This window comes from Oncorhynchus keta, unplaced genomic scaffold, assembly GCF_023373465.1.
Source record: "Oncorhynchus keta strain PuntledgeMale-10-30-2019 unplaced genomic scaffold, Oket_V2 Un_contig_28_pilon_pilon, whole genome shotgun sequence".
NCBI lineage: Eukaryota > Metazoa > Chordata > Actinopteri > Salmoniformes > Salmonidae > Oncorhynchus > Oncorhynchus keta.
The window spans coordinates 28,721-53,700 of record NW_026286334.1 but is presented as its reverse complement, the minus strand read 5'-3'; the positions used below and the strand labels follow the sequence as shown (position 1 = coordinate 53,700).

Genomic DNA, 24,980 nt, shown 5'->3' with positions numbered 1-24,980 from the left:
ACACCCTGTTCTGATCTGGACGTTATTCTGAAACACCCTGTTCTGATCTGGACGTTACTCTGAAACACCCTGATCTGATCTGGACGTTACTCTGAAACACCCTGTTCTGATCTGGACGTTACTCTGAAACACCCTGTTCTGTTCTGGACGTTACTCTGAAACACCCTGTTCTGTTCTGATCTGGACGTTACTCTGAAACACCCTGTTCTGTTCTGGACGTTACTCTGAAACACCCTGTTCTGATCTGGACGTTACTCTGAAACACCCTGTTCTGATCTGGACGTTACTCTGAAACACCCTGTTCTGATCTGGACGTTACTCTGAAACACCCTGTTCTGATCTGGACGTTACTCTGAAACACCCTGATCTGATCTGGACGTTACTCTGAAACACCCTGTTCTGATCTGGACGTTACTCTGAAACACCCTGTTCTGTTCTGATCTGGACGTTACTCTGAAACACCCTGTTCTGATCTGGATGTTAATCTGAAACACCCTGTTCTGATCTGGACGTTACTCTGAAACACCCTGTTCTGATCTGGATGTTACTCTGAAACACCCTGTTCTGTTCTGTTCTGATCTGGACGTTATTCTGAAACACCCTGTTCTGAAACACCCTGTTCTGAAACACCCTGTTCTGAAACACCCTGTTCTGATCTGATCTACTGTGGACGTTGCTCTGACACTGTCTCTGGTCTCCATAATGAATGATGTCTCTGCTCTGCCCTCCAACCACACAGACTGTCAGGTGGTGAAGGTCCCCCACCTGGTGTTCTTAGTGTTGGGTATGGTGTCTCTCAGTGAGAACCTGTTGGTGGTGGTGGCCGTGGTGCGCAACAAGAACCTCCATTCCCCGATGTACATGTTTATCTGTAGCCTGGCCACGTTCAACACCATCTCCTCCCTCTCCAAGACCTGGGAAACCCTAATGATGGAGTTCAGCGACGTCGGACAACTGGACTCCCGGGGGGACTCCGTCCGGAGGGTCGATGACATCATAGACGCGCTGCTCTGCATGTCTTTTATCGGCTGCATCTGTAGCTTCCTGGCCATCGCTGTGGACCGCTACGTCACCATCTTCCACGCACTGCGCTACCACAACATCATGACCACGAGGCGAGCCGCCGCCGCCCTGGCGGGGATCTGGGCGCTGTGCGGCGTCGCCGGGGCGGTCATGGTGGCGTTCTGTGACGCCACGGTCATCAAGATCTTTTTCATCGTGCTCTTCCTCATCTCGCTGCTCCTCATCCTCTTCCTCTACATCCACATGTTCCTGCTGGCTCGGTCCCACGCCAGGAAGATTGCAGCGCTGCCCGGGAGTGCCATGCCGCACCGCAGCCTCCGGGGGGCGCTCACGCTCACCATGCTATTCGGGGTGTTTGTGGTGTGCTGGGCGCCTTTCTTCCTCCACCTCCTCCTCCTCATGGTGTGTGTAGAGAACCCCTACTGTGAGTGCTACCGCTCTCTGTTCCAGCTGAATTTGGTTCTGCTGATGAGTCACGCCGTGGTCGACCCGGCCATCTACGCCTTCCGCAGCGCAGAGCTACGAAACACCTTCAGGAAGATGCTGCTCTGCTCCGACTCACCACTCTGCTACAAGGTCAAAGCTCTGTTCCACTGAAGGGCTTTGTCTGCACCCTTTCCCTAGATAATGCACAACTTTCCACCAGAGTTTTTGACCCCGCAGGGCTTGGTTAAAGGTAGGGCACTATATGGGGAATAGGGCATTGGTTAGAGGTAGGGCACTATATGGGGAATAGGGCCTTGGTTAAAGGTAGGGCACTATATGGGGAATAGGGCCTTGGTTAGAGGTAGGGCACTATATGGGGGTAGGGCCTTGGTTAAAGGTAGGGCACTATATGGGGAATAGGGCCTTGGTTAGAGGTAGGGCACTACATGGGGAATAGGGCCTTGGTTAAAGGTAGGGCACTATATGGGGGTAGGGCCTTGGTTAAAGGTAGGGCACTATATGGGGAATAGGGCCTTGGTTAAAGGTAGGGCACTATATGGGGAATAGGGCCTTGGTTAAAGGTAGGGCACTACATGGGGAATAGGGCCTTGGTTAGAGGTAGGGCACTATATGGGGAATAGGGCATTGGTTAGAGGTAGGGCACTATATGGGGAATAGGGCCTTGGTTACAGATAGGGCACTATATGGGGAATAGGGCCTTGGTTACAGGTAGGGCACTATATAGGGCCTTGGTTAAAGGTAGGGCACTATATGGGGAATAGGGCCTTGGTTACAGGTAGGGCACTATATGGGGAATAGGGCCTTGGTTATATGTTTAACTATATATGGAATAGATAACTACTGTATATTATACAGTACATTTAACTATATACAGAATAGATAACTACTGTATATTATACTATATGTATAACTATATACAGAATAGATAACTACTGTATATTATACTATATGTATAACTATACACAGAATAGATAACTACTGTATATTATACAGTACATTTAACTATATACAGAATAGATAACTACTGTATATTATACTATATGTATAACTATATACAGAATAGATAACTACTGTATATTATACTACACGTATAACTATATACAGAATAGATAACTACTGTATATTATACTATATGTATAACTATACACAGAATAGATAACTACTGTATATTATACTATATGTATAACTATACACAGAATAGATAACTACTGTATATTATACTATATGTATACTACAGTGCGTTTGGGAAGTATTCAGACACTTGCCCTTTTCCACATTTTGTTATGTTACAGCCTTATTCTAAAATTGATTAAATTATGTTTTTCCTCATCAATCTACACACAATACCCCATAATGACATCACACTACCCCATAATGACATCACAATACCCCATAATGACATCACAATACCCCATAATGACATCACAATACCCCATAATGACATCACAATACCCCATAATGACATCACAATACCCCATAATGACATCACAATACCCCATAATGACAAAGCAAAACAGTTTTTTAAAAAAATGTTTGCACATTTATAACAAATAAAAAAAGAAATACCTTATTTCAGTCAGTATTCAGACCCTTTGCTATGAGACTTGAAAATGAGCTCAGGTGCATTTGGAAAGCCACACACCTGTCTATATAAGGTCCCATAGTTGACAGTGCATGTCAGAGCAAAAACCAGGTTGAAGGAATTGTCCGTAGAGATCTGAAACAGGATTGTGTTGAGGCACGTGTCTGGGGGAGGGTACCAAAAAATGTCTGCAGCATTGAAGGTCCCCAAGAACACAATGGCCTCCATCATTCTTCAATGGAAGAAGTTTGGAACCACCAATATTCTTCCTAGAGCTGGCTTGCCCGGCCAAACCGAGCAATCAGGGGAGAAGGGCCTTGGTCAGGGAGGTCCCCAAGAACCCAATGTCCAGAAGGACAACCATCTCTGCAGCACTCCACCAATCAGGCCTTTATTGTAGAGTGGCCAGACGGAAACCACTCCTCAGTAAAAGGCACATGGTGGACTGGGGACAGCAAGGAGCCATCATGTCAGGTAGTCCTGGGGCATGGTCCTAGGGCTCAGGTCCTCCGAGAGAGAGAAAGAAAGAAGGAGAGAATTAGAGAACGCACACTTAGATTCACACAGGACACCGAATAGGACAGGAGAAGTACTCCAGATATAACAAACTGACCCTAGCCCCCCGACACATAAACTACTGCAGCATAAATACTGGAGGCTGAGACAGTTGTACTAGACCCCCTCAAACATTTTAAGTCATCATTGGGTTGTATGCACCAGTTATGTGTGGAGATATGGCCAAGTGGATCTAGTCCAATATGACCCCCTGCAGCTGAATGGCCGCCATATTGGAAATGGCCGCCAGGGGGTAATGGACTAAATCTGTGATGGCACAATAACCCCCCAAAATACTTCTTTAGACATGCCCCAGCTATGTGTGGAATGTGGTGGCTCTATTAGAAAGTCGACTATTCTTTCCCATAGCTGCTAGACTACGGTCAAAATGACCTCAATATGACCCCCATAAGGTCTTCCCAGACAGCACACATACATCTCGCCGACGTCGGCCCGACGCATACATTATACATTGGGCTGATGTAGTATGGAGAGCGTTTGCGCATTGGCAAGATGACGTCACCATTAGATCATATTTGACCTTGCTTGCATAGCTGCTAAGTTATACTGGCAATAATAAAAAATAAGCTTTACATTTAGCAGACACCAGTTACATTAGTGAGTGCATACATTTATGTACTTATCTTTTATCATACTTCAACCCCGTGTGAATGAAACCTACAACCCTGGCACCATGCGCTACCAACTGAGCTTACAGGGGACTGTCCCTAGACTAAGTGAATTTCTTTGTGGGTAAAATGAAGAGAGACGATTCAGGTTAATGTCAAATTTACTAAGCTTTTGCTATACCATCAAGTTGTTAAACGATCTGCAGCACAGAAAAGAGAGAAACGAGGAACAGAGAAACGTCACGTTGAATATAAGAGAGCGTGTGCAGTTAGTTCCATAAAGACGGACTTAAAGGTGTTATTACAGGCTAAGTGCAATGAATATGTGATGACTATATTTACACAAAAAAAGGTAACATTTGAGTGTTCGTGTACCAACTTGGACACTGACAACATAAAGTGGAACGATCTTGGGTATATTTGTTTCCTATCGGCTGGACTAGAGGTTTGTATCTCTTTCAAAAGAAATGGAAATTCTGACCCGAAAGGTTTTGAGGCATATCGGGAAGTGCTGTTTTTTACGCAGTTTGCAGACACCAAATCTCGCGATAAAATAAACTACGAATCCCATGATGCCGTGCGCTGTCCGAGGACACGCGGATCCCCCTCGAGCTCTGCTGTAACGGTCTTCCACTGACAGGACGGTCGTTCTATGTCCTTATGGCTCGTACAACTACAGAAAACACTTTTTTTTGACAGGATCAAAAACCTCTTGAATTTCAATGTATGTATTCCGTTACGTGTCAGCTTTGTCACGTAGTTTTACAACTTTACAACGAAAAATGTATATATACACACACACACACACACACACAACTACTTTTGCCGAGTGTCGGGGCTAAGCTAACTTAGCTAGTAAGCGAAACAACCCCGGTTGTTATCGTTCTGTCAGAATCAGGCTTCAGACAGACAACTAAACGTTTAGCTAACCACATCTAAAACTGTTTCCACAGGGTTGTTCTGGAAGCTTTTTATAAAGTGAAGGAAGTTTTTTTTTGTCGTCCTCCAGACTTCCCTTCCCCCCAATGTCAACCACACAGAAGCCTCTGCGTATGTGACAGCTAGTTAGTTAGTTAGCTCTAGAAGGATAACTAGATGTTTTGCAAGTTCTAGTAGCTAAACCTTTGCACATTTTTTTTTTTATTTCACCTTTATTTAACCAGGTAGGCTAGTTGAGAACAAGTTCTCATTTGCAACTGCGACCTGGCCAAGATAAAGCATAGCAGTGTGAACAGACAACACAGAGTTACACATGGAGTAAACAATTAGCAAGTCAATAACACAGTAGAAAAAAATGGGCAGTCTATATACAATGTGTGCAAAAGGCATGAGGAGGTAGTAACTTGGCTAGCTAGCTACTTAGCGAGCAGACTAGCTACTAACTATAGTTGGCTTGCTAGCTAGCTTTTTTTTATTTGCCTTGTTAGCTATATATCAGAATATGGCTGTGTAGCTAGTAAACTTAGTTCAACCAGAACTTTGGTTGTTTAGCTGAGGATCACCCACAGTTCGTGGCTACTGGATTAGTCTGTTGTGGCTAATCATTTTATTTTGGACGTTTTCATTTCAGGTGTTGGATTAATGGTTGACCTGCTCTAGTTGGAGGTATGTTTTGGTATTATGTCTTATCATCAGATACGTTTCTTCACTTAAATATATACTTATCAACATAAATGATTACTCCTGTTGTAAATTATAGTCATTAGTAAACGATGATGATGTGTGCTGTCTGCAGGCTCTGTGGTCAAACGTCTCAGGGAGGAGGAGATGCATCGTGTTCTGTCCCAGGGTGCATTGCGGCAGATGGCCTACGTGCGGCCTGTGGTCGTGGGCCTGTCGGTGTGTGAGGCTCGCCTGGCCGTGTCGGTGTGTATTGTAGGCCGCCTGCCCCCGGGCCCGGCCAGCACTGGATCAGTACCTCAGCCTTTAACAGGGCAGTAGAACAGCCCAAGCTCCGGCCGGAGGACCAGGACCCACCCAGCCATCCCCCCAGCCTGGCTGGAACAGAGCCCGTCTATGGGGCAGACTCCTCCAAGCTGCCTGTGGAGGCTCCACCGGAGGCCCCAGAGATAGACCCTCTGCAGGACAAGTCCATTGGTCTGGTGCAGAGGTTCAAGAAGACCTTCAAGCAGTATGGGAAGGTGATGATACCTGTCCATCTCCTGACCTCCAGCGTCTGGTTCGGGACCTTCTACTACGCTGCTATGCAGTGAGTCACCTGTCTCTGGTCTAATCTCCCTGGGGATTCCTATATTAACCCACCTGTCTGGTGTTCCTCTCCCTGGGGATTCCATTACTATGGTCTTTTGTTATGAGTCATTTCGCTATACATAGAGAATTTAGAAGTGCAGTACCTAACTGGTCTTTTGGCCTGAGTCATTTAGCTATACATAGAGCATTTAGAAGTGCAGTACCTAACTGGTCTTTTGTTATGAGTCATTTAGCTATACATAGAGAATTTAGAAGTGCAGTACCTAACTGGTCTCTTGGCCTGAGTCATTTAGCTATACATAGAGCATTTAGAAGTGCAGTACCTAACTGGTCTTTTGGCCTGAGTCATTTAGCTATACATAGAGAATTTAGAAGTGCAGTACCTAACTGGTCTCTTGGCATGAGTCATTTAGCTATACATAGAGCATTTAGAAGTGCAGTACCTAACTGGTCTTTTGTTATGAGTCATTTAGCTATACATAGAGCATTTAGAAGTGCAGTACCTAACTGGTCTTTTGGCCTGAGTCATTTAGCTATACATAGAGCATTTAGAAGTGCAGTACCTAACTGGTCTTTTGGCCTGAGTCATTTAGCTATACATAGAGAATTTAGAAGTGCAGTACCTAACTGGTCTTTTGGCCTGAGTCATTTAGCTATACATAGAGCATTTAGAAGTGCAGTACCTAACTGGTCTTTTGGCCTGAGTCATTTAGCTATACATAGAGAATTTAGAAGTGCAGTACCTAACTGGTCTTTTGGCCTGAGTCATTTAGCTATACATAGAGAATTTAGAAGTGCAGTACCTAACTGGTCTTTTGGCCTGAGGTTACTGACATTGCTGTTTTGTTCATTGTACTACTACCTAGATACTCAATGGCCAGTTTATTAGGTACACCCATCTAGTACTGTGTCGAACCCCGCTTTGCCTCTACAACAAGCTGTTTGATTTACCGGCATGTCAACTGAGCCAGAGTCAAACGGATTGGGAAGTAGGTGCTCTTCCACGCGTTGGAGGTGAGCAGTCATCACTGGTGTGGGACACTTCCTGATGCTGTTTGCTGATAGAAACAGGCACAGTGGAGGGAAGGGGGGCACGGTTCTCTTTTGAAAGACTCTCTCCAATAATAATGACTTCCTCTGAATCGACTGATCGGGTCACTAATCTGTAGAATGTTTTTGTATTCCCCCCTGCATGCTTGGGTTCAGGTTCCCAAATATGTCTGTTACAGGCAAGGAGACACATTTTCTTTTCATCACACAGAAAGTCAACAAAGATTTTTATTTTTTATTTTGTTCAGGGGCAGAACAACAGATTTTTACCTTATCAGCATGGGGATTCGATCTAGCAACCTTTCGGTTACTGGCCCAACACTCTAACTACTATGCTGTGGAAATGATCTCAAATGAGTGCAGGAAATGCAGAAAATTATTTTAGGTTGAAGTTGAATTGAGCGGTATAAACCAATCAGAATGGAGAAAGACTCATTGAAATCATTTAGAATGTATGTGTTGCCACCCCAAGGTCACTGCTCATAAAGCACATGTAGAACTTTTATTAATCAAAAACATAAAATACTGTAAAAATTTCAAATAAAAAAATAAAAATAAATACTATAAATATGATATGATATTTTGGTCTTATCGCCCAGCCCTAGATAAAACTGCACATTTTTAGTGGCATTTTATTGTCCCCCAGCACAAGGTGCACCTGCGTAATGCTCATGCTGTTTAATCAGCTTCTTGATATGCCACACCTGTCCAGGTGGATGGATTATCTTGGTGAAGGAGAGATGCTCACTAACAGAGATGTCAACAAATGTGAGCACAACATTTTTGAGAAATCAGCTTTTTGTGCGTATGGAACATTTCTGGGATATTTTATTTCAGCTCATGAAAAATGGGACACTTTACAGGTTTATTTTTGTTAGGTGAAGTTTACAATGCAAGTTACCTGCTGCGGTATATCTCAGAGCATAAGCTGGGGAGTCTGAGTCGGTCAGTTTCCTCTCTAGCTATAGCGTACATTGTTTGTTTAACAGTGTTATCTGACAAAGGTATTGATGTGAGTTTCTGTGCCTCTACCTCACCACACATTGCTTTCACCATATCTGCAATAGTGTGTAGTTTCATAGTGTAGCTAGACATTCACCATGGGAATGATTCAATAGTGTGTAGTTTCATAGTGTAGCTAGACATTCACCATGGGAATGATTCAATAGTGTGTGGTTTCATAGTGTAGCTAGTCATTCACCATGGGAATGATTCAGTAGTGTGTGGTTTCATAGTGTAGCTAGACATTCACCATGGGAATGATTCAATAGTGTGTGGTTTCATAGTGTAGCTAGTCATTCACCATGGGAATGATTCAATAGTGTAGCTAGTCATTCAGCATGGGAATGATTCAATAGTGTGTGGTTTCATAGTGTAGCTAGTCATTCACCATGGGAATGATTCAATAGTGTGTGGTTTCATAGTGTAGCTAGTTATTCAGCATGGGAATGATTCAATAGTGTGTGGTTTCATAGTGTAGCTAGTCATTCACCATGGGAATGATTCAATAGTGTAGCTAGTCATTCACCATGGGAATGATTCAATAGTGTAGCTAGTCATTCACCATGGGAATGATTCAATAGTGTAGTTTCATAGTGTAGCTAGTCATTCACCATGGGAATGATTCAATAGTGTGTGGTTTCATAGTGTAGCTAGTCATTCACCATGGGAATGATTCAATAGTGTAGCTAGTGATTCACCATGGGAATGTTCCAATAGTGTGTAGTTTCATAGTGTAGCTAGTCATTCACCATGGGAATGATTCAATAGTGTGTGGTTTCATAGTGTAGCTAGTGATTCACCATGGGAATGATTCAATAGTGTAGTTTCATAGTGTAGCTAGTCATTCACCATGGGAGTGATTCAATAGTGTGTGGTTTCATAGTGTAGCTAGTGATTCACCATGGGAATGATTCAATAGTGTGGTTTCATAGTGTAGCTAGTCATTCACCATGGGAGTGATTCAATAGTGTAGTTTCATAGTGTAGCTAGTCATTCACCATGGGAATGATTCAGTAGTGTGTGGTTTCATAGTGTAGCTAGTCATTCACCATGGGAATGATTCAATAGTGTAGCTAGTGATTCACCATGGGAATGTTCCAATAGTGTGTAGTTTCATAGTGTAGCTAGTCATTCACCATGGGAATGATTCAATAGTGTGTGGTTTCATAGTGTAGCTAGTGATTCACCATGGGAATGTTCCAATAGTGTGTAGTTTCATAGTGTAGCTAGTCATTCACCATGGGAATGATTCAATAGTGTAGCTAGTCATTCACCATGGGAATGATTCAATAGTGTGTGGTTTCATAGTGTAGCTAGTCATTCACCATGGGAATGATTCAGTAGTGTGTGGTTTCATAGTGTAGCTAGTCATTCACCATGGGAATGATTCAATAGTGTGTGGTTTCATAGTGTAGCTAATCATTCACCATGGGAATGACTCAATAGTGTGTGGTTTCATAGTGTAGCTAGTCATTCACCATGGGAATGACTCATTACATTTACATTTAAGTCATTTAGCAGATGCTCTTATCCAGAGCGACTTACAAATTGGTGCATTTGGTTTCATAGTGTAGCTAGTCATTCAGCATGGGAATGATTCAATAGTGTAGCTAGTCATTCACCACGGGAATGATTCAATAGTGTAGCTAGTGATTCAGCATGGGAATGTTCCAATAGTGTGTGGTTTCATAGTGTAGCTAGTCATTCACCATGGGAATGATTCAATAGTGTAGCTAGTCATTCACCACGGGAATGATTCAATAGTGTAGCTAGTGATTCAGCATGGGAATGATTCAATAGTGTGTGGTTTCATAGTGTAGCTAGTAATTCACCATGGGAATGATTCAATAGTGTGTGGTTTCATAGTGTAGCTAGTCATTCACCATGGGAATGACTCATTACATTTACATTTAAGTCATTTAGCAGACGCTCTTATCCAGAGCGACTTACAAATTGGTGCATTTGGTTTCATAGTGTAGCTACTCATTCACCATGGGAATGATTCAGTAGTGTGTGGTTTGATAGTGTAGCTAGTCATTCACCATGGGAATGATTCAATAGTGTGTGGTTTCATAGTGTAGCTAGTCATTCACCATGGGAATGATTCAATAGTGTAGCTAGTCATTCACCACGGGAATGATTCAATAGTGTGTGGTTTCATAGTGTAGCTAGTCATTCACCAGCCAGAGTCAGTGGAACTGGGGGCTCCCAGCCGGAGTCAGTGGGGGCTCCCAGTCAGAGTCAGTGGGGGCTCCCAGTCAGAGTCAGTGGGGGCTCCCAGTCGGAGTCAGTGGGGGCTCCCAGTCGGAGTCAGTGGGGGCTCCCAGTCGGAGTCAGTGGGGGCTCCCAGTCGGAGTCAGTGGGGGCTCCCAGTCGGAGTCAGTGGGGGCTCCCAGTCGGAGTCAGTGGGGGCTCCCAGTCGGAGTCAGTGGGGGCTCCCAGTCGGAGTCAGTGGGGGCTCCCAGTCGGAGTCAGTGGGGGCTCCCAGTCGGAGTCAGTGGGGGCTCCCAGTCGGAGTCAGTGGGGGCTCCCAGTCGGAGTCAGTGGGGGCTCCCAGTCGGAGTCAGTGGGGGCTCCCAGTCGGAGTCAGTGGGGGCTCCCAGTGGGGTGGGGGCTCCCAGTCGGAGTCAGTGGGGGCTCCCAGTCGTGTCAGTGGGGGCTCCCAGTGGGGTGGGGGCTCCCAGTCGGAGTCAGTGGGGGCTCCCAGTCGGAGTCAGTGGGGGCTCCCAGTCGGGTCAGTGGGGGCTCCCAGTCGGAGTCAGTGGGGGCTCCCAGTGGGTCAGTGGGGGCTCCCAGTCGGAGTCAGTGGGGGCTCCCAGTCGGAGTCAGTGGGGGCTCCCAGTGGGGGCTCCCAGTCGCTAGTCATTCAGTGGGGAGTCAGTGGGGGCTCCCAGTCGGAGTCAGTGGGGGCTCCCAGTCGGAGTCAGTGGGGGCTCCCAGTCGGAGTCAGTGGGGGCTCCCAGTCGGAGTCAGTGGGGGCTCCCAGTCGGAGTCAGTGGGGGCTCCCAGTCGGGTCAGTGGGGGCTCCCAGTCGGAGTCAGTGGGGGCTCCCAGTCGGAGTCAGTGGGGGCTCCCAGTCGGAGTCAGTGGGGGCCCCAGTCAGTGGGGGCCCCCAGTCGGAGTCAGTGGGGGCCCCCAGTCGGAGTCAGTGGGGGCCCCCAGAGTCGTGGGGGCTCCCAGTCAGTGGGGGGCTCCCAGTCAGGGGGCTCCCAGTCAGTGGGGGCTCCCAGTCGGAGTCAGTGGGGGCTCCCAGTCGGAGTCAGTGGGGGCTCCCAGTCAGAGTCAGTGGGGGCTCCCAGTCAGAGTCAGTGGGGGCTCCCAGTCGGAGTCAGTGACATAATGAAATTCAGTTAGAATACATTCCCGTCTGAGCCCTGTGTCAACACGTAAATTAAACAGATGTGTTATATAGAGTAGAGGGAACACGATCACTATGGTGAAGTCCTGTTCCAGTTTTATATAGAAATATATACACACCCACAATGTATAGCCAATGTGTACTTTACACATTTCATTACTGATTATATTTGTATATATTGCAAATAAAAACAACGGCATTAGCATGAGAAGAACCTACCAGTCCAAAACGATGTCCTCCCCGTGCAAAAACACGTCTTATGTCTGTGAGCCGAAGCGATGCTCGCTCACAGGCTCGTCGTCCTGTAGCAACTCTCTCACTTTCCCTATCAATGTCTTCTATCGTTTGGTGTAAATCTATATACCTACACTTTGATTTAGATTCGCCATAATGTTTTATATAAAAGTGCTGAAAATGCTCTTTACCAAATATTGCTGTGCGTAACGAGCGGTTGGCTGCTTCAACTCAGATCTTTAATGGCGAATGAACCTTTTTTACCTTCGCATTTACTACGAAGGTTGGTCCTCCAACATTTAACCATTACGCTTTGCCGTTTACCTCAGCTCATTGGCTAGCGACCAAGCTAGATTTCTAGACGATCGGTGGTCATCGGGCCAAGATACAATCAATCAACGAAACACCACTCGTATCATTGGTGCGCAATGAGGTCATTGCTTAGTGTCTTCAAACCGGTTTCTTTGGGTCAATTACGTCCCGCGACAAGAACCATCAAGTCTGGTGGTGTCTACTAACAACCAGAGGATTGCAACGAAACCAACCATGACTGGATAAACGTGCGTTTGGTGTAATTATTACATCGAATGTTTCATCGGTAGTTAAATGAGACGGAATTCACGACACGAGCGGTTTACAAAACGTTTCGTGTTAGGCTATAAAAAAAATGGATTTTTTTCAAAGAAAACGGCACTGCATTTGATCACTGGGATCCTCAGGACGACAAATTAGCCGTCCGATTACCAAGACTTTTGAATGATGTGAGACACTTGTATTTCCATTCATGTTTAATATCACCATTTCTTATTTTTGAATTTGACGCTCTGCAATTTCACCGGATGTTGTCGAATTTGATCCCGCTGGCGGGATCCGTGTGCTAATTCAGGGCTTGTCATGAAGCATCTCACAGTAAGGGGATCCGTGTGCTAATTCAGGGCTTGTCATGAAGCATCTCACAGTAAGGGGATCCGTGTGCTAATTCAGGGCTTGTCATGAAGCATCTCACAGTAAGGGGATCTGTGTGCTAATTCAGGGCTTGTCATGAAGCATCTCACAGTAAGGGGATCCGTGTGCTAATTCAGGGCTTGTCATGAAGCATCTCACAGTAAGGGGATCCGTGTGCTAATTCAGGGCTTGTCATGAAGCATCTCACAGTAAGGGGATCCGTGTGCTAATTCAGGGCTTGTAATGAAGCATCTCACAGTAAGGGGATCCGTGTGCTAATTCAGGGCTTGTAATGAAGCATCTCACAGTAAGGGGATCCGTGTGCTAATTCAGGGCTTGTAATGAAGCATCTCACAGTAAGGGGATCCGTGTGCTAATTCAGGGCTTGTAATGAAGCATCTCACAGTAAGGGGATCTGTGTGCTAATTCAGGGCTTGTAATGAAGCATCTCACAGTAAGGGGATCTGTGTGCTAATTCAGGGCTTGTAATGAAGCATCTCACAGTAAGGGGATCTGTGTGCTAATTCAGGGCTTGTAATGAAGCATCTCACAGTAAGGGGATCTGTGTGCTAATTCAGGGCTTGTAATGAAGCATCTCACAGTAAGGGGATCTGTGTGCTAATTCAGGGCTTGTCATGAAGCATCTCACAGTAAGGGGATCTGTGTGCTAATTCAGGGCTTGTAATGAAGCATCTCACAGTAAGGGGGATCCGTGTGCTAATTCAGGGCTTGTAATGAAGCATCTCACAGTAAGGGGATCTGTGTGCTAATTCAGGGCTTGTAATGAAGCATCTCACAGTAAGGGGATCTGTGTGCTAATTCAGGGCTTGTCATGAAGCATCTCACAGTAAGGGGATCCGTGTGCTAATTCAGGGCTTGTCATGAAGCATCTCACAGTAAGGGGATCTGTGTGCTAATTCAGGGCTTGTCATGAAGCATCTCACAGTAAGGGGGATCCGTGTGCTAATTCAGGGCTTGTAATGAAGCATCTCACAGTAAGGGGATCTGTGTGTTAATTCAGGGCTTGTAATGAAGCATCTCACAGTAAGGGGATCTGTGTGCTAATTCAGGGCTTGTAATGAAGCATCTCACAGTAAGGGGGATCCGTGTGCTAATTCAGGGCTTGTAATGAAGCATCTCACAGTAAGGGGATCTGTGTGCTAATTCAGGGCTTGTAATGAAGCATCTCACAGTAAGGGGGATCCGTGTGCTAATTCAGGGCTTGTAATGAAGCATCTCACAGTAAGGGGGATCCGTGTGCTAATTCAGGGCTTGTAATGAAGCATCTCACAGTAAGGGGATCCGTGTGCTAATTCAGGGCTTGTAATGAAGCATCTCACAGTAAGGGGGATCTGTGTGCTAATTCAGGGCTTGTAATGAAGCATCTCACAGTAAGGGGGATCCGTGTGCTAATTCAGGGCTTGTAATGAAGCATTTCACAGTAAGGGGGATCCGTGTGCTAATTCAGGGCTTGTAATGAAGCATCTCACAGTAAGGGGATCCGTGTGCTAATTCAGGGCTTGTAATGAAGCATCTCACAGTAAGGGGATCTGTGTGCTAATTCAGGGCTTGTAATGAAGCATCTCACAGTAAGGGGATCCGTGTGCTAATTCAGGGCTTGTAATGAAGCATCTCACAGTAAGGGGATCCGTGTGCTAATTCAGGGCTTGTAATGAAGCATCTCACAGTAAGGGGATCCGTGTGCTAATTCAGGGCTTGTAATGAAGCATCTCACAGTAAGGGGATCTGTGTGCTAATTCAGGGCTTGTACTGAAGCATTTCACAGTAAGGGGATCGGTGTGCTAATTCAGGGCTTGTACTGAAGCATTTCACAGTAAGGGGATCGGTGTGCTAATTCAGGGCTTGTCATGAAGCATCTCACAGTAAGGGGGATCTGTGTGTTAATTCAGGGCTTGTCATGAAGCATCTCACAGTAAGGGGGATCTGTGTGTTAATTCAGGGCTTGTCATGAAGCATCTCACAGTAAGGGGGATCTGTGTGTTAATTCAGGGCTTGTCATGAAGCATCTCACAGTAAGGGGGATCTGTGTGTTAATTCAGGGCTTGTCATGAAGCATCTCACAGTAAGGGGATCTGTGTGCTAATTCAGGGCTTGTAATGAAGCATCTCACAGTAAGGGGATCTGTGTGCTAATTCAGGGCTTGTCATGAAGCATCTCACAGTAAGGGGGATCCGTGTGCTAATTCAGGGCTTGTAATGAAGCATCTCACAGTAAGGGGATCCGTGTGCTAATTCAGGGCTTGTCATGAAGCATCTCACAGTAAGGGGGATCCGTGTGCTAATTCAGGGCTTGTCATGAAGCATCTCACAGTAAGGGGATCTGTGTGCTAATTCAGGGCTTGTACTGAAGCATTTCACAGTAAGGGGATCGGTGTGCTAATTCAGGGCTTGTACTGAAGCATTTCACAGTAAGGGGATCGGTGTGCTAATTCAGGGCTTGTCATGAAGCATCTCACAGTAAGGGGGATCTGTGTGTTAATTCAGGGCTTGTCATGAAGCATCTCACAGTAAGGGGGATCTGTGTGTTAATTCAGGGCTTGTCATGAAGCATCTCACAGTAAGGGGGATCTGTGTGTTAATTCAGGGCTTGTCATGAAGCATCTCACAGTAAGGGGGATCTGTGTGTTAATTCAGGGCTTGTCATGAAGCATCTCACAGTAAGGGGATCTGTGTGCTAATTCAGGGCTTGTAATGAAGCATCTCACAGTAAGGGGATCTGTGTGCTAATTCAGGGCTTGTCATGAAGCATCTCACAGTAAGGGGGATCCGTGTGCTAATTCAGGGCTTGTAATGAAGCATCTCACAGTAAGGGGATCCGTGTGCTAATTCAGGGCTTGTCATGAAGCATCTCACAGTAAGGGGATCCGTGTGCTAATTCAGGGCTTGTCATGAAGCATCTCACAGTAAGGGGGATCCGTGTGCTAATTCAGGGCTTGTCATGAAGCATCTCACAGTAAGGGGGATCTGTGTGTTAATTCAGGGCTTGTCATGAAGCATCTCACAGTAAGGGGATCCGTGTGCTAATTCAGGGCTTGTCATGAAGCATCTCACAGTAAGGGGGATCCGTGTGCTAATTCAGGGCTTGTCATGAAGCATCTCACAGTAAGGGGATCCGTGTGCTAATTCAGGGCTTGTAATGAAGCATCTCACAGTAAGGGGATCCGTGTGCTAATTCAGGGCTTGTACTGAAGCATTTCACAGTAAGGGGATCCGTGTGCTAATTCAGGGCTTGTCATGAAGCATCTCACAGTAAGGGGATCTGTGTGCTAATTCAGGGCTTGTCATGAAGCATCTCACAGTAAGGGGGATCTGTGTGTTAATTCAGGGCTTGTAATGAAGCATCTCACAGTAAGGGGATCGGTGTGCTAATTCAGGGCTTGTAATGAAGCATCTCACAGTAAGGGGATCTGTGTGCTAATTCAGGGCTTGTAATGAAGCATCTCACAGTAAGGGGATCCGTGTGCTAATTCAGGGCTTGTAATGAAGCATCTCACAGTAAGGGGGATCCGTGTGCTAATTCAGGGCTTGTAATGAAGCATTTCACAGTAAGGGGATCCGTGTGCTAATTCAGGGCTTGTCATGAAGCATCTCACAGTAAGGGGATCCGTGTGCTAATTCAGGGCTTGTCATGAAGCATCTCACAGTAAGGGGATCCGTGTGCTAATTCAGGGCTTGTACTGAAGCATTTCACAGTAAGGGGATCCGTGTGCTAATTCAGGGCTTGTAATGAAGCATTTCACAGTAAGGGGATCCGTGTGCTAATTCAGGGCTTGTAATGAAGCATTTCACAGTAAGGGGATCCGTGTGCTAATTCAGGGCTTGTAATGAAGCATTTCACAGTAAGGGGATCTGTGTGTTAATTCAGGGCTTGTAATGAAGCATCTCACAGTAAGGGGATCTGTGTGCTAATTCAGGGCTTGTAATGAAGCATCTCACAGTAAGGGGATCTGTGTGCTAATTCAGGGCTTGTAATGAAGCATCTCACAGTAAGGGGATCTGTGTGCTAATTCAGGGCTTGTAATGAAGCATCTCACAGTAAGGGGATCTGTGTGCTAATTCAGGGCTTGTAATGAAGCATTTCACAGTAAGGGGATCTGTGTGCTAATTCAGGGCTTGTAATGAAGCATCTCACAGTAAGGGGATCTGTGTGCTAATTCAGGGCTTGTAATGAAGCATCTCACAGTAAGGGGATCCGTGTGCTAATTCAGGGCTTGTAATGAAGCATCTCACAGTAAGGGGATCCGTGTGCTAATTCAGGGCTTGTAATGAAGCATTTCACAGTAAGGGGATCCGTGTGCTAATTCAGGGCTTGTAATGAAGCATCTCACAGTAAGGGGATCTGTGTGTTAATTCAGGGCTTGTAATGAAGCATTTCACAGTAAGGGGATCTGTGTGTTAATTCAGGGCTTGTAATGAAGCATCTCACAGTAAGGGGATCTGTGTGTTAATTCAGGGCTTGTAAATGAAGCATCTCACAGTAAGGGGATCTGTGTGCTAATTCAGGGCTTGTAAATGAAGCATCTCACAGTAAGGGGATCTGTGTGTTAATTCAGGGCGTGTAAATGAAGCATCTCACAGTAAGGGGATCTGTGTGCTAATTCAGGGCTTGTAATGAAGCATTTCACAGTAAGGGGATCTGTGTGTTAATTCAGGGCTTGTAATGAAGCATTTCACAGTAAGGGGATCTGTGTGCTAATTCAGGGCTTGTAATGAAGCATTTCACAGTAAGGGGATCCGTGTGCTAATTCAGGGCTTGTAATGAAGCATTTCACAGTAAGGGGATCTGTGTGCTAATTCAGGGCTTGTAATGAAGCATTTCACAGTAAGGGGATCTGTGTGCTAATTCAGGGCTTGTAATGAAGCATCTCACAGTAAGGGGATCTGTGTGTTAATTCAGGGCTTGTAAATGAAGCATCTCACAGTAAGGGGATCTGTGTGTTAATTCAGGGCTTGTAAATGAAGCATCTCACAGTAAGGGGATCTGTGTGCTAATTCAGGGCTTGTAAATGAAGCATCTCACAGTAAGGGGATCTGTGTGTTAATTCAGGGCGTGTAAATGAAGCATCTCACAGTAAGGGGATCTGTGTGCTAATTCAGGGCTTGTAATGAAGCATTTCACAGTAAGGGGATCTGTGTGTTAATTCAGGGCTTGTAATGAAGCATTTCACAGTAAGGGGATCCGTGTGCTAATTCAGGGCTTGTAATGAAGCATTTCACAGTAAGGGGATCTGTGTGCTAATTCAGGGCTTGTAATGAAGCATTTCACAGTAAGGGGATCTGTGTGCTAATTCAGGGCTTGTAATGAAGCATTTCACAGTAAGGGAATCTGTGTGCTAATTCAGGGCTTGTAATTAAGCATCTCACAGTAAGGGGATCTGTGTGCTAATTCAGGGCTTGTAATAAAGCATCTCACAGTAAGGGCTACACTTGTCTACACCTGTATTCTGCGTTTGTGATAAAGTTTGATTTGAAGTACAACAGTCAAGTGCTTTTCCCATGATCTAAGGGCACTCTAGTTGAATTGTATCTTTAAAAAAAAATTGTAATCATTTTCATTTAGATTTTAAAGGTTAACTACATTACAATGTTTAAAGATGAAATTATAATCTAACAGTAACAGAATGTCTGTCTGTCACTGCCATGTGACTCACTGTTTTATAGAAGCTACCCGTTTTGGTGAACAGGGTGGTGTACCTAATAAACTGGCCACTGAGTGTATGTTTCATGTGAAGGCACAGTATCTGGCCTGAGTTAACCTGGATATTACACAGTATCTGGCCTGAGTTAACCTGGATATTACACAGTATCTGGCCTGAGTTAACCTGGATATTACACAGTATCTGGCCTGAGTTAACCTGGATATTACACAGTATCTGGCCTGAGTTAACCTGGATATTACACAGTATCTGGCCTGAGTTAACCTGGATATTACACAGTATCTGGCCTGAGTTAACCTGGATATTACACAGTATCTGGCCTGAGTTAACCTGGATATTACACAGTATCTGGCCTGAGTTAACCTGGATATTACACAGTATCTGGCCTGAGTTAACCTGGATATTACACAGTATCTGGCCTGGGTATTACACAGTATCTGGCCTGAGTTAACCTGGATATTACACAGTATCTGGCCTGAGTTAACCTCTATATTACATAGTATCTGGCCTGAGTTAACCTCGCTGTATATTTCACAGGGGAGTGAATGTGGTGCCTTTTCTGGAGTTCATTGGTTTACCAGAGAAGATCGTTGGTCTGCTGAATCACTCTTCTGGGGGCTATGCCCTTACTGCCTACGCCATGTACAAGGTAATACTCCCTGTCTACTCCATGTACAAGGTAATACTCCCTGTCTACTCCATGTACAAGGTAATACTCCCTGCCTACTCCATGTACAAGGTAAGAATACTGCCTGTCTACTCCATGTACAAGGTAAGAATACTGCCTGTCTACTCCATGTACAAGGTAAGAATACTGCCTGTCTACTCCATGTACAAGGTAAGAATACTGCCTGTCTGTTCCATGTACAAGGTAATACTCCCTGTCTACTCCATGTACAAGGTTAGAATACTCCCTGTCTACTCCATGTACAAGGTTAGAATACTCCCTGTCTACTCCATGTACAAGGTAAGAATACTCCCTGTCTACTCCATGTACAAGGTTAGAATACTCCCTGTCTACTCCATGTACAAGGTTAGAATACTCCCTGTCTACTCCATGTACAAGGTAAGAATACTCCCTGTCTACTCCATGTACAAGGTAATACTCCCTGTCTACTCCATGTACAAGGTAAGAATACTCCCTGTCTACTCCATGTACAAGGTTAGAATACTCCCTGTCTACTCCATGTACAAGGTTATGAATACTCCCTGTCTACTCCATGTACAAGGTTAGAATACTCCCTGTCTACTCCATGTACAAGGTTAGAATACTCCCTGTCTACTCCATGTACAAGGTAATACTCCCTGTCTGTTCCATGTACAAGGTTAGAATACTCCCTGTCTACTCCATGTACAAGGTTAGAATACTGCCTGTCTACTCCATGTACAAGGTAATACTCCCTGTCTACTCCATGTACAAGGTAAGAATACTCCCTGTCTACTCCATGTACAAGGTTAGAATACTCCCTGTCTACTCCATGTACAAGGTTAGAATACTCCCTGTCTACTCCATGTACAAGGTTAGAATACTCCCTGTCTACTCCATGTACAAGGTTAGAATACTCCCTGTCTACTCCATGTACAAGGTAATACTCCCTGTCTGTTCCATGTACAAGGTTAGAATACTCCCTGTCTACTCCATGTACAAGGTTAGAATACTGCCTGTCTACTCCATGTACAAGGTTAGAATACTGCCTGTCTACTCCATGTACAAGGTAATACTCCCTGTCTACTCCATGTACAAGGTAATACTCCCTGTCTGTTCCATGTACAAGGTAATACTGCCTGTCTACTCCATGTACAAGGTAATACTCCCTGTCTACTCCATGTACAAGGTTAGAATACTCCCTGTCTACTCCATGTACAAGGTAAGAATACTCCCTGTCTACTCCATGTACAAGGTAAGAATACTCCCTGTCTACTCCATGTACAAGGTTAGAATACTGCCTGTCTACTCCATGTACAAGGTTAGAATACTGCCTGTCTACTCCATGTACAAGGTAATACTCCCTGTCTACTCCATGTACAAGGTAATACTCCCTGTCTGTTCCATGTACAAGGTAATACTGCCTGTCTACTCCATGTACAAGGTAATACTCCCTGTCTACTCCATGTACAAGGTTAGAATACTCCCTGTCTACTCCATGTACAAGGTAAGAATACTCCCTGTCTACTCCATGTACAAGGTTAGAATACTCCCTGTCTACTCCATGTACAAGGTAATACTCCCTGTCTACTCCATGTACAAGGTAAGAATACTCCCTGTCTACTCCATGTACAAGGTTAGAATACTCCCTGTCTACTCCATGTACAAGGTTAGAATACTCCCTGTCTACTCCATGTACAAGGTTAGAATACTCCCTGTCTACTCCATGTACAAGGTTAGAATACTCCCTGTCTACTCCATGCACAAGGTAAGAATAATATATAATTATATCAATGCATATAATTAGTGCACATTTGATATAATTTGTGTATATTTTAAGACAAATTATAGGAAACCTGCCCTGTACACGTCACTTTAGGTCAAATCAAATTTATTTGTCAAGCCCTTCCTACATCAGCTGATGTCGCAAAGTGCTGTACAGAATCCCAGCCTAAAACCCCAAACAGCAAGCAATGCAGGTGTAGAAGCACGGTGGCTAGGAAAAACTCCCTAGAAAGGCCAAAACCTAGGAAGAAACCAGGCTATGAGGGGTGGAGATTATAAACCTAGAGAGGAACCAGGCTATGTGGGGTGGAGATTATAAACCTAGAGAGGAACCAGGCTATGAGGGGTGGAGATTATAAACCTAGAGAGGAGCCAGGCTATGAGGGGTGGAGATTATAAACCTAGAGAGGAACCAGGCTATGAGGGGTGGAGATTATAAACCTAGAGAGGAGCCAGGCTATGAGGGGTGGAGATTATAAACCTAGAGAGGAACCAGGCTATGAGGGGTGGAGATTATAAACCTAGAGAGGAACCAGGCTATGTGGGGTGGCCAGTCCTCTTCTGGCTGTGCCGGGTGGAGATTATTACAGAACATGACCAAGATGTTCAAATGTTCATAAATGACCAGCATGGTCAAATAAAAATGAGTGAGAATACTCACTGACTATGACTTGTACAGGGTAAGAATACTCACTATGATTTGTACAGGGTAAGAATACTCACTATGATTTGTACAGGGTAAGAATACTCACTATGACTTGTACAGGGTAAGAATACTCACTATGATTTGTACAGGGTAAGAATACTCACTATGACTTATACAGGGTAAGAATACTCACTGACTATGACTTGTACAGGGTAAGAATACTCACTGACTATGACTTGTACAGGGTAAGAATACTCACTAAGAATACTCACTATGATTTGTACAGGGTAAGAATACTCACTGACTATGACTTGTACAGGGTAAGAATACTCACTGACTATGACTTGTACAGGGTAAGAATACTCACTATGACTTGTACAGGGTAAGAATACTCACTATGACTTGTACAGGGTAAGAATACTCACTATGACTTGTACAGGGTAAGAATACTCACTCACTATGACTTGTACAGGGTAAGAATACTCACTATGACTTGTACAGGGTAAGAATACTCACTATGACTTGTACAGGGTAAGAATACTCACTATGACTTGTACAGGGTAAGAATACTCACTATGACTTGTACAAGGTAAGAATACTCACTATGACTTGTACAAGGTAAGAATACTCACTATGACTTGTACAGGGTAAGAATACTCACTGACTGACTTGTACAAGGTAAGAATACTCACTCACTATGACTTGTACAGGGTAAGAATACTCACTATGACTTGTACAGGGTAAGAATACTCACTGACTGACTTGTACAGGGTAAGAATACTCACTATGACTTGTACAGGGTAAGAATACTCACTATGACTTGTACAGGGTAAGAATACTCACTATGACTTGTACAGGGTAAGAATACTCACTGACTGACTTGTACAGGGTAAGAATACTCACTATGACTTGTACAGGGTAAGAATACTCACTCACTATGACTTGTACAGGGTGAGAATACTCACTAAGAATACTCACTATGACTTGTACAGGGTAAGAATACTCACTGACTGACTTGTACAAGGTAAGAATACTCACTCACTGGGACTTGTACAAGGTAAGAATACTCACTATGACTTGTACAGGGTAAGAATACTCACTGACTGACTTGTACAAGGTAAGAATACTCACTCACTATGACTTGTACAGGGTAAGAATACTCACTATGACTTGTACAGGGTAAGAATACACACTATGACTTGTACAGGGTAAGAATACTCACTGACTGACTTGTACAGGGTAAGAATACTCACTGACTGACTTGTACAGGGTAAGAATACTCACTATGACTTGTACAGGATAAGAATATTCACTGACTATGACTTGTACAGGGTAAGAATACTCACTATGACTTGTACAGGGTAAGAATACTCACTATGACTTGTACAGGGTAAGAATACTCACTATGACTTGTACAGGGTAAGAATACTCACTATGACTTGTACAAGGATATGTGCATACGACGCCCTGTTCAGGATAAGCATAAATACTCAGATTGCAACATCAGCTTCAATTCACTTGTTCTACTGAACTTAGTGGCTTTCTTTATCCTTTATTCAGATTGCTACACCCGCCAGATACACGGTGACTCTGGGTGGGACGTCCTTCTCGGTGCAGTACCTCCGTAAACACGGCTACTTCTCCACCCCTCCGCCCGTCAAAGACTACCTGCAGGACCGGATGGAAGAGACCAGGGAGAAACTCACAGAGAAAATGGAGGAAACTAAGGAACTGTTCTCTGAAAAAATGGAGGAAACCAAAGAACTACTCTCGGGGAAAATGGAAGATACGAAAGAACGATTGTCTGGTATTTCCGAAAAGATGGAGGAGACGAAAGAACGTTTCTCTGGAAAGATGGAGGAGACGAAAGAACGTTTCTCTGGAAAGATGGAGGAGACGAAAGAACGTTTCTCTGGAAAGATGGGGAGACGAAAGAACGTTTCTCTGGAAAGATGGGGAGACGAAAGAACGTTTCTCTGGAAAGATGGGGAGACGAAAGAACGTTTCTCTGGAAAGATGGGGAGACGAAAGAACGTTTCTCTGGAAAGATGGAGGAGACGAAAGAACGTTTCTCTGGAAAGATGGAGGAGACGAAAGAACGTTTCTCTGATAAACTACAGGAAGCCAAAGACGAAGTGTCTTACCGAAAGAAGCTCGATTAGTCTTGTTCACAAGTGGTTGTGAATAAACACGTTTGGTGTCTTCAATGTGGTTGGGGTCAAAGACAGAATTAAGGCACATATTATGAACCTATTGTTGAGAGACGAATGAGTCCAGACATTACGCTGTTCTTCTGCAGTTCCTGACTGCCCCAGCTAGTACCATTATACCTGCTATAAGGAGGAGGCTGGTGGGATTTCTCAGTTGTATTAGAATACACTGAGGAGCATTATGAATTCTGGGTATGAAAAATAAAATTCCTGTTTTAATTCATCATCGTCCATCAAAGCCTCATGAAGACTGTAACTGCATGTGTCTTTCAACGTTTTAAATCACGTTTTCTAATGTCTTTTTAATCCAATACCCAAAGTTTAATATATTGTATTATTTTTGTGTTCCTACTACCTAATGTCTAGTCAACTGAAAGTTGTGCATTTAATAGGAAGTGTGATTACAGACGTCGTTTGGTTGATTCCTTAAAGGGGATACTTCCGGATGTTGGCAATGCAGCCCCTTTATCTACTTCCGCAGTCAGATTAAATCATGGACAAAATCCAGAAGTATCCCTTTAAGTTGCTCTGTGGATATTACAGAAGTATTCAACCAAAATGCAATGAAATGAAAACCACAGTCTGAACAGAAGGGTGTTGGATGCTGTAGTACCAGTTATTGGACTGTACTGTTAATGTCATGTCTGGTATGATCACAATTTGCAATAAAGCAGAATATTGAGCTTCCAAACATCGTTCCGTTTCCTGTCTTCATTCCATGTTCTGAGTACTGTACTTAACTATGGAACAGTTCACTCCCAAAATCATGTAGGGAATTGAAAGCCCAACAACTGATTACCAGCAGCATTGATAAAGGCTGAAGCCGTCGCTTTCAAGGAGAGAGAGACACTAATCCGGACGCTTATTAGAAGTCCTGCTACGACCTCCCAACGGGCCGTCAAACAGTCGAGACGTCAAAGATTGAATTATACCATGCCGGCTCTGACGCTCGTGGCAGGGCTTACAAACTATCACAGATT

General features: G+C 44.5%; 2 protein-coding genes and 1 long non-coding RNA gene across 27 annotated transcripts; 2 read left to right on the top strand and 1 right to left on the bottom strand.

Annotated features, from left to right (window-relative positions):
* The first annotated feature begins 570 nt into the window (after window positions 1-570).
* On the top strand, window positions 571-2,711 carry mc2r (melanocortin 2 receptor). 24 transcript variants are annotated; one of them, XM_052507229.1, is made up of 4 exons: window positions 571-1,883; window positions 1,921-2,030; window positions 2,105-2,178; window positions 2,209-2,711. In XM_052507229.1, the coding sequence occupies exon 1, from the start codon at window positions 703-705 to the stop codon at window positions 1,618-1,620; it is 918 nt and encodes a 305-aa protein (XP_052363189.1). In that variant the 5' UTR covers window positions 571-702; the 3' UTR covers window positions 1,621-1,883; window positions 1,921-2,030; window positions 2,105-2,178; window positions 2,209-2,711. The 24 variants fall into 24 exon arrangements, with proteins under 24 accessions (XP_052363189.1, XP_052363195.1, XP_052363192.1 ...); XM_052507235.1 differs by lacking the exon at window positions 2,105-2,178 and having other exon boundaries at window positions 571-1,736; XM_052507232.1 differs by having other exon boundaries at window positions 571-1,736; window positions 2,105-2,711.
* A 2,550-nt stretch (window positions 2,712-5,261) lies between these two features.
* On the top strand, window positions 5,262-24,695 carry LOC127923249 (uncharacterized protein C18orf19 homolog B-like). Its single transcript, XM_052507211.1, has 5 exons — window positions 5,262-5,286; window positions 6,085-6,445; window positions 19,251-19,362; window positions 23,351-23,597; window positions 23,855-24,695. The coding sequence occupies exons 1-5, from the start codon at window positions 5,262-5,264 to the stop codon at window positions 23,950-23,952; spliced, it is 843 nt and encodes a 280-aa protein (XP_052363171.1). The 3' UTR covers window positions 23,953-24,695.
* Window positions 6,458-9,894, bottom strand: LOC127923245 (uncharacterized). 2 transcript variants are annotated; one of them, XR_008113792.1, is made up of 3 exons: window positions 7,131-9,894; window positions 6,951-7,070; window positions 6,458-6,830 (listed from the first exon to the last, which is right to left on the bottom strand). It is a non-coding gene; the product is annotated as an uncharacterized LOC127923245 (long non-coding RNA). The 2 variants fall into 2 exon arrangements; XR_008113793.1 differs by having other exon boundaries at window positions 6,458-6,950; window positions 7,011-7,070.
* Window positions 24,696-24,980: the final 285 nt, after the last annotated feature.

Excerpts from the sequence above, each read along its gene's own strand:
- LOC127923249 (XM_052507211.1), top strand. The coding sequence starts at position 5,262 with ATGTCAACCACACAGAAGCCTCTGC. Across the intron at positions 5,287-6,084 it reads AACCACACAGAAGCCTCTGC|GCTCGCCTGGCCGTGTCGGT; the intron begins GTATGTGACAGC and ends TCGGTGTGTGAG. Across the intron at positions 6,446-19,250 it reads TTCTACTACGCTGCTATGCA|GGGAGTGAATGTGGTGCCTT; the intron begins GTGAGTCACCTG and ends TATATTTCACAG.
- mc2r (XM_052507233.1), top strand. The coding sequence starts at position 703 with ATGAATGATGTCTCTGCTCTGCCCTCCAACCACACAGACTGTCAGGTG.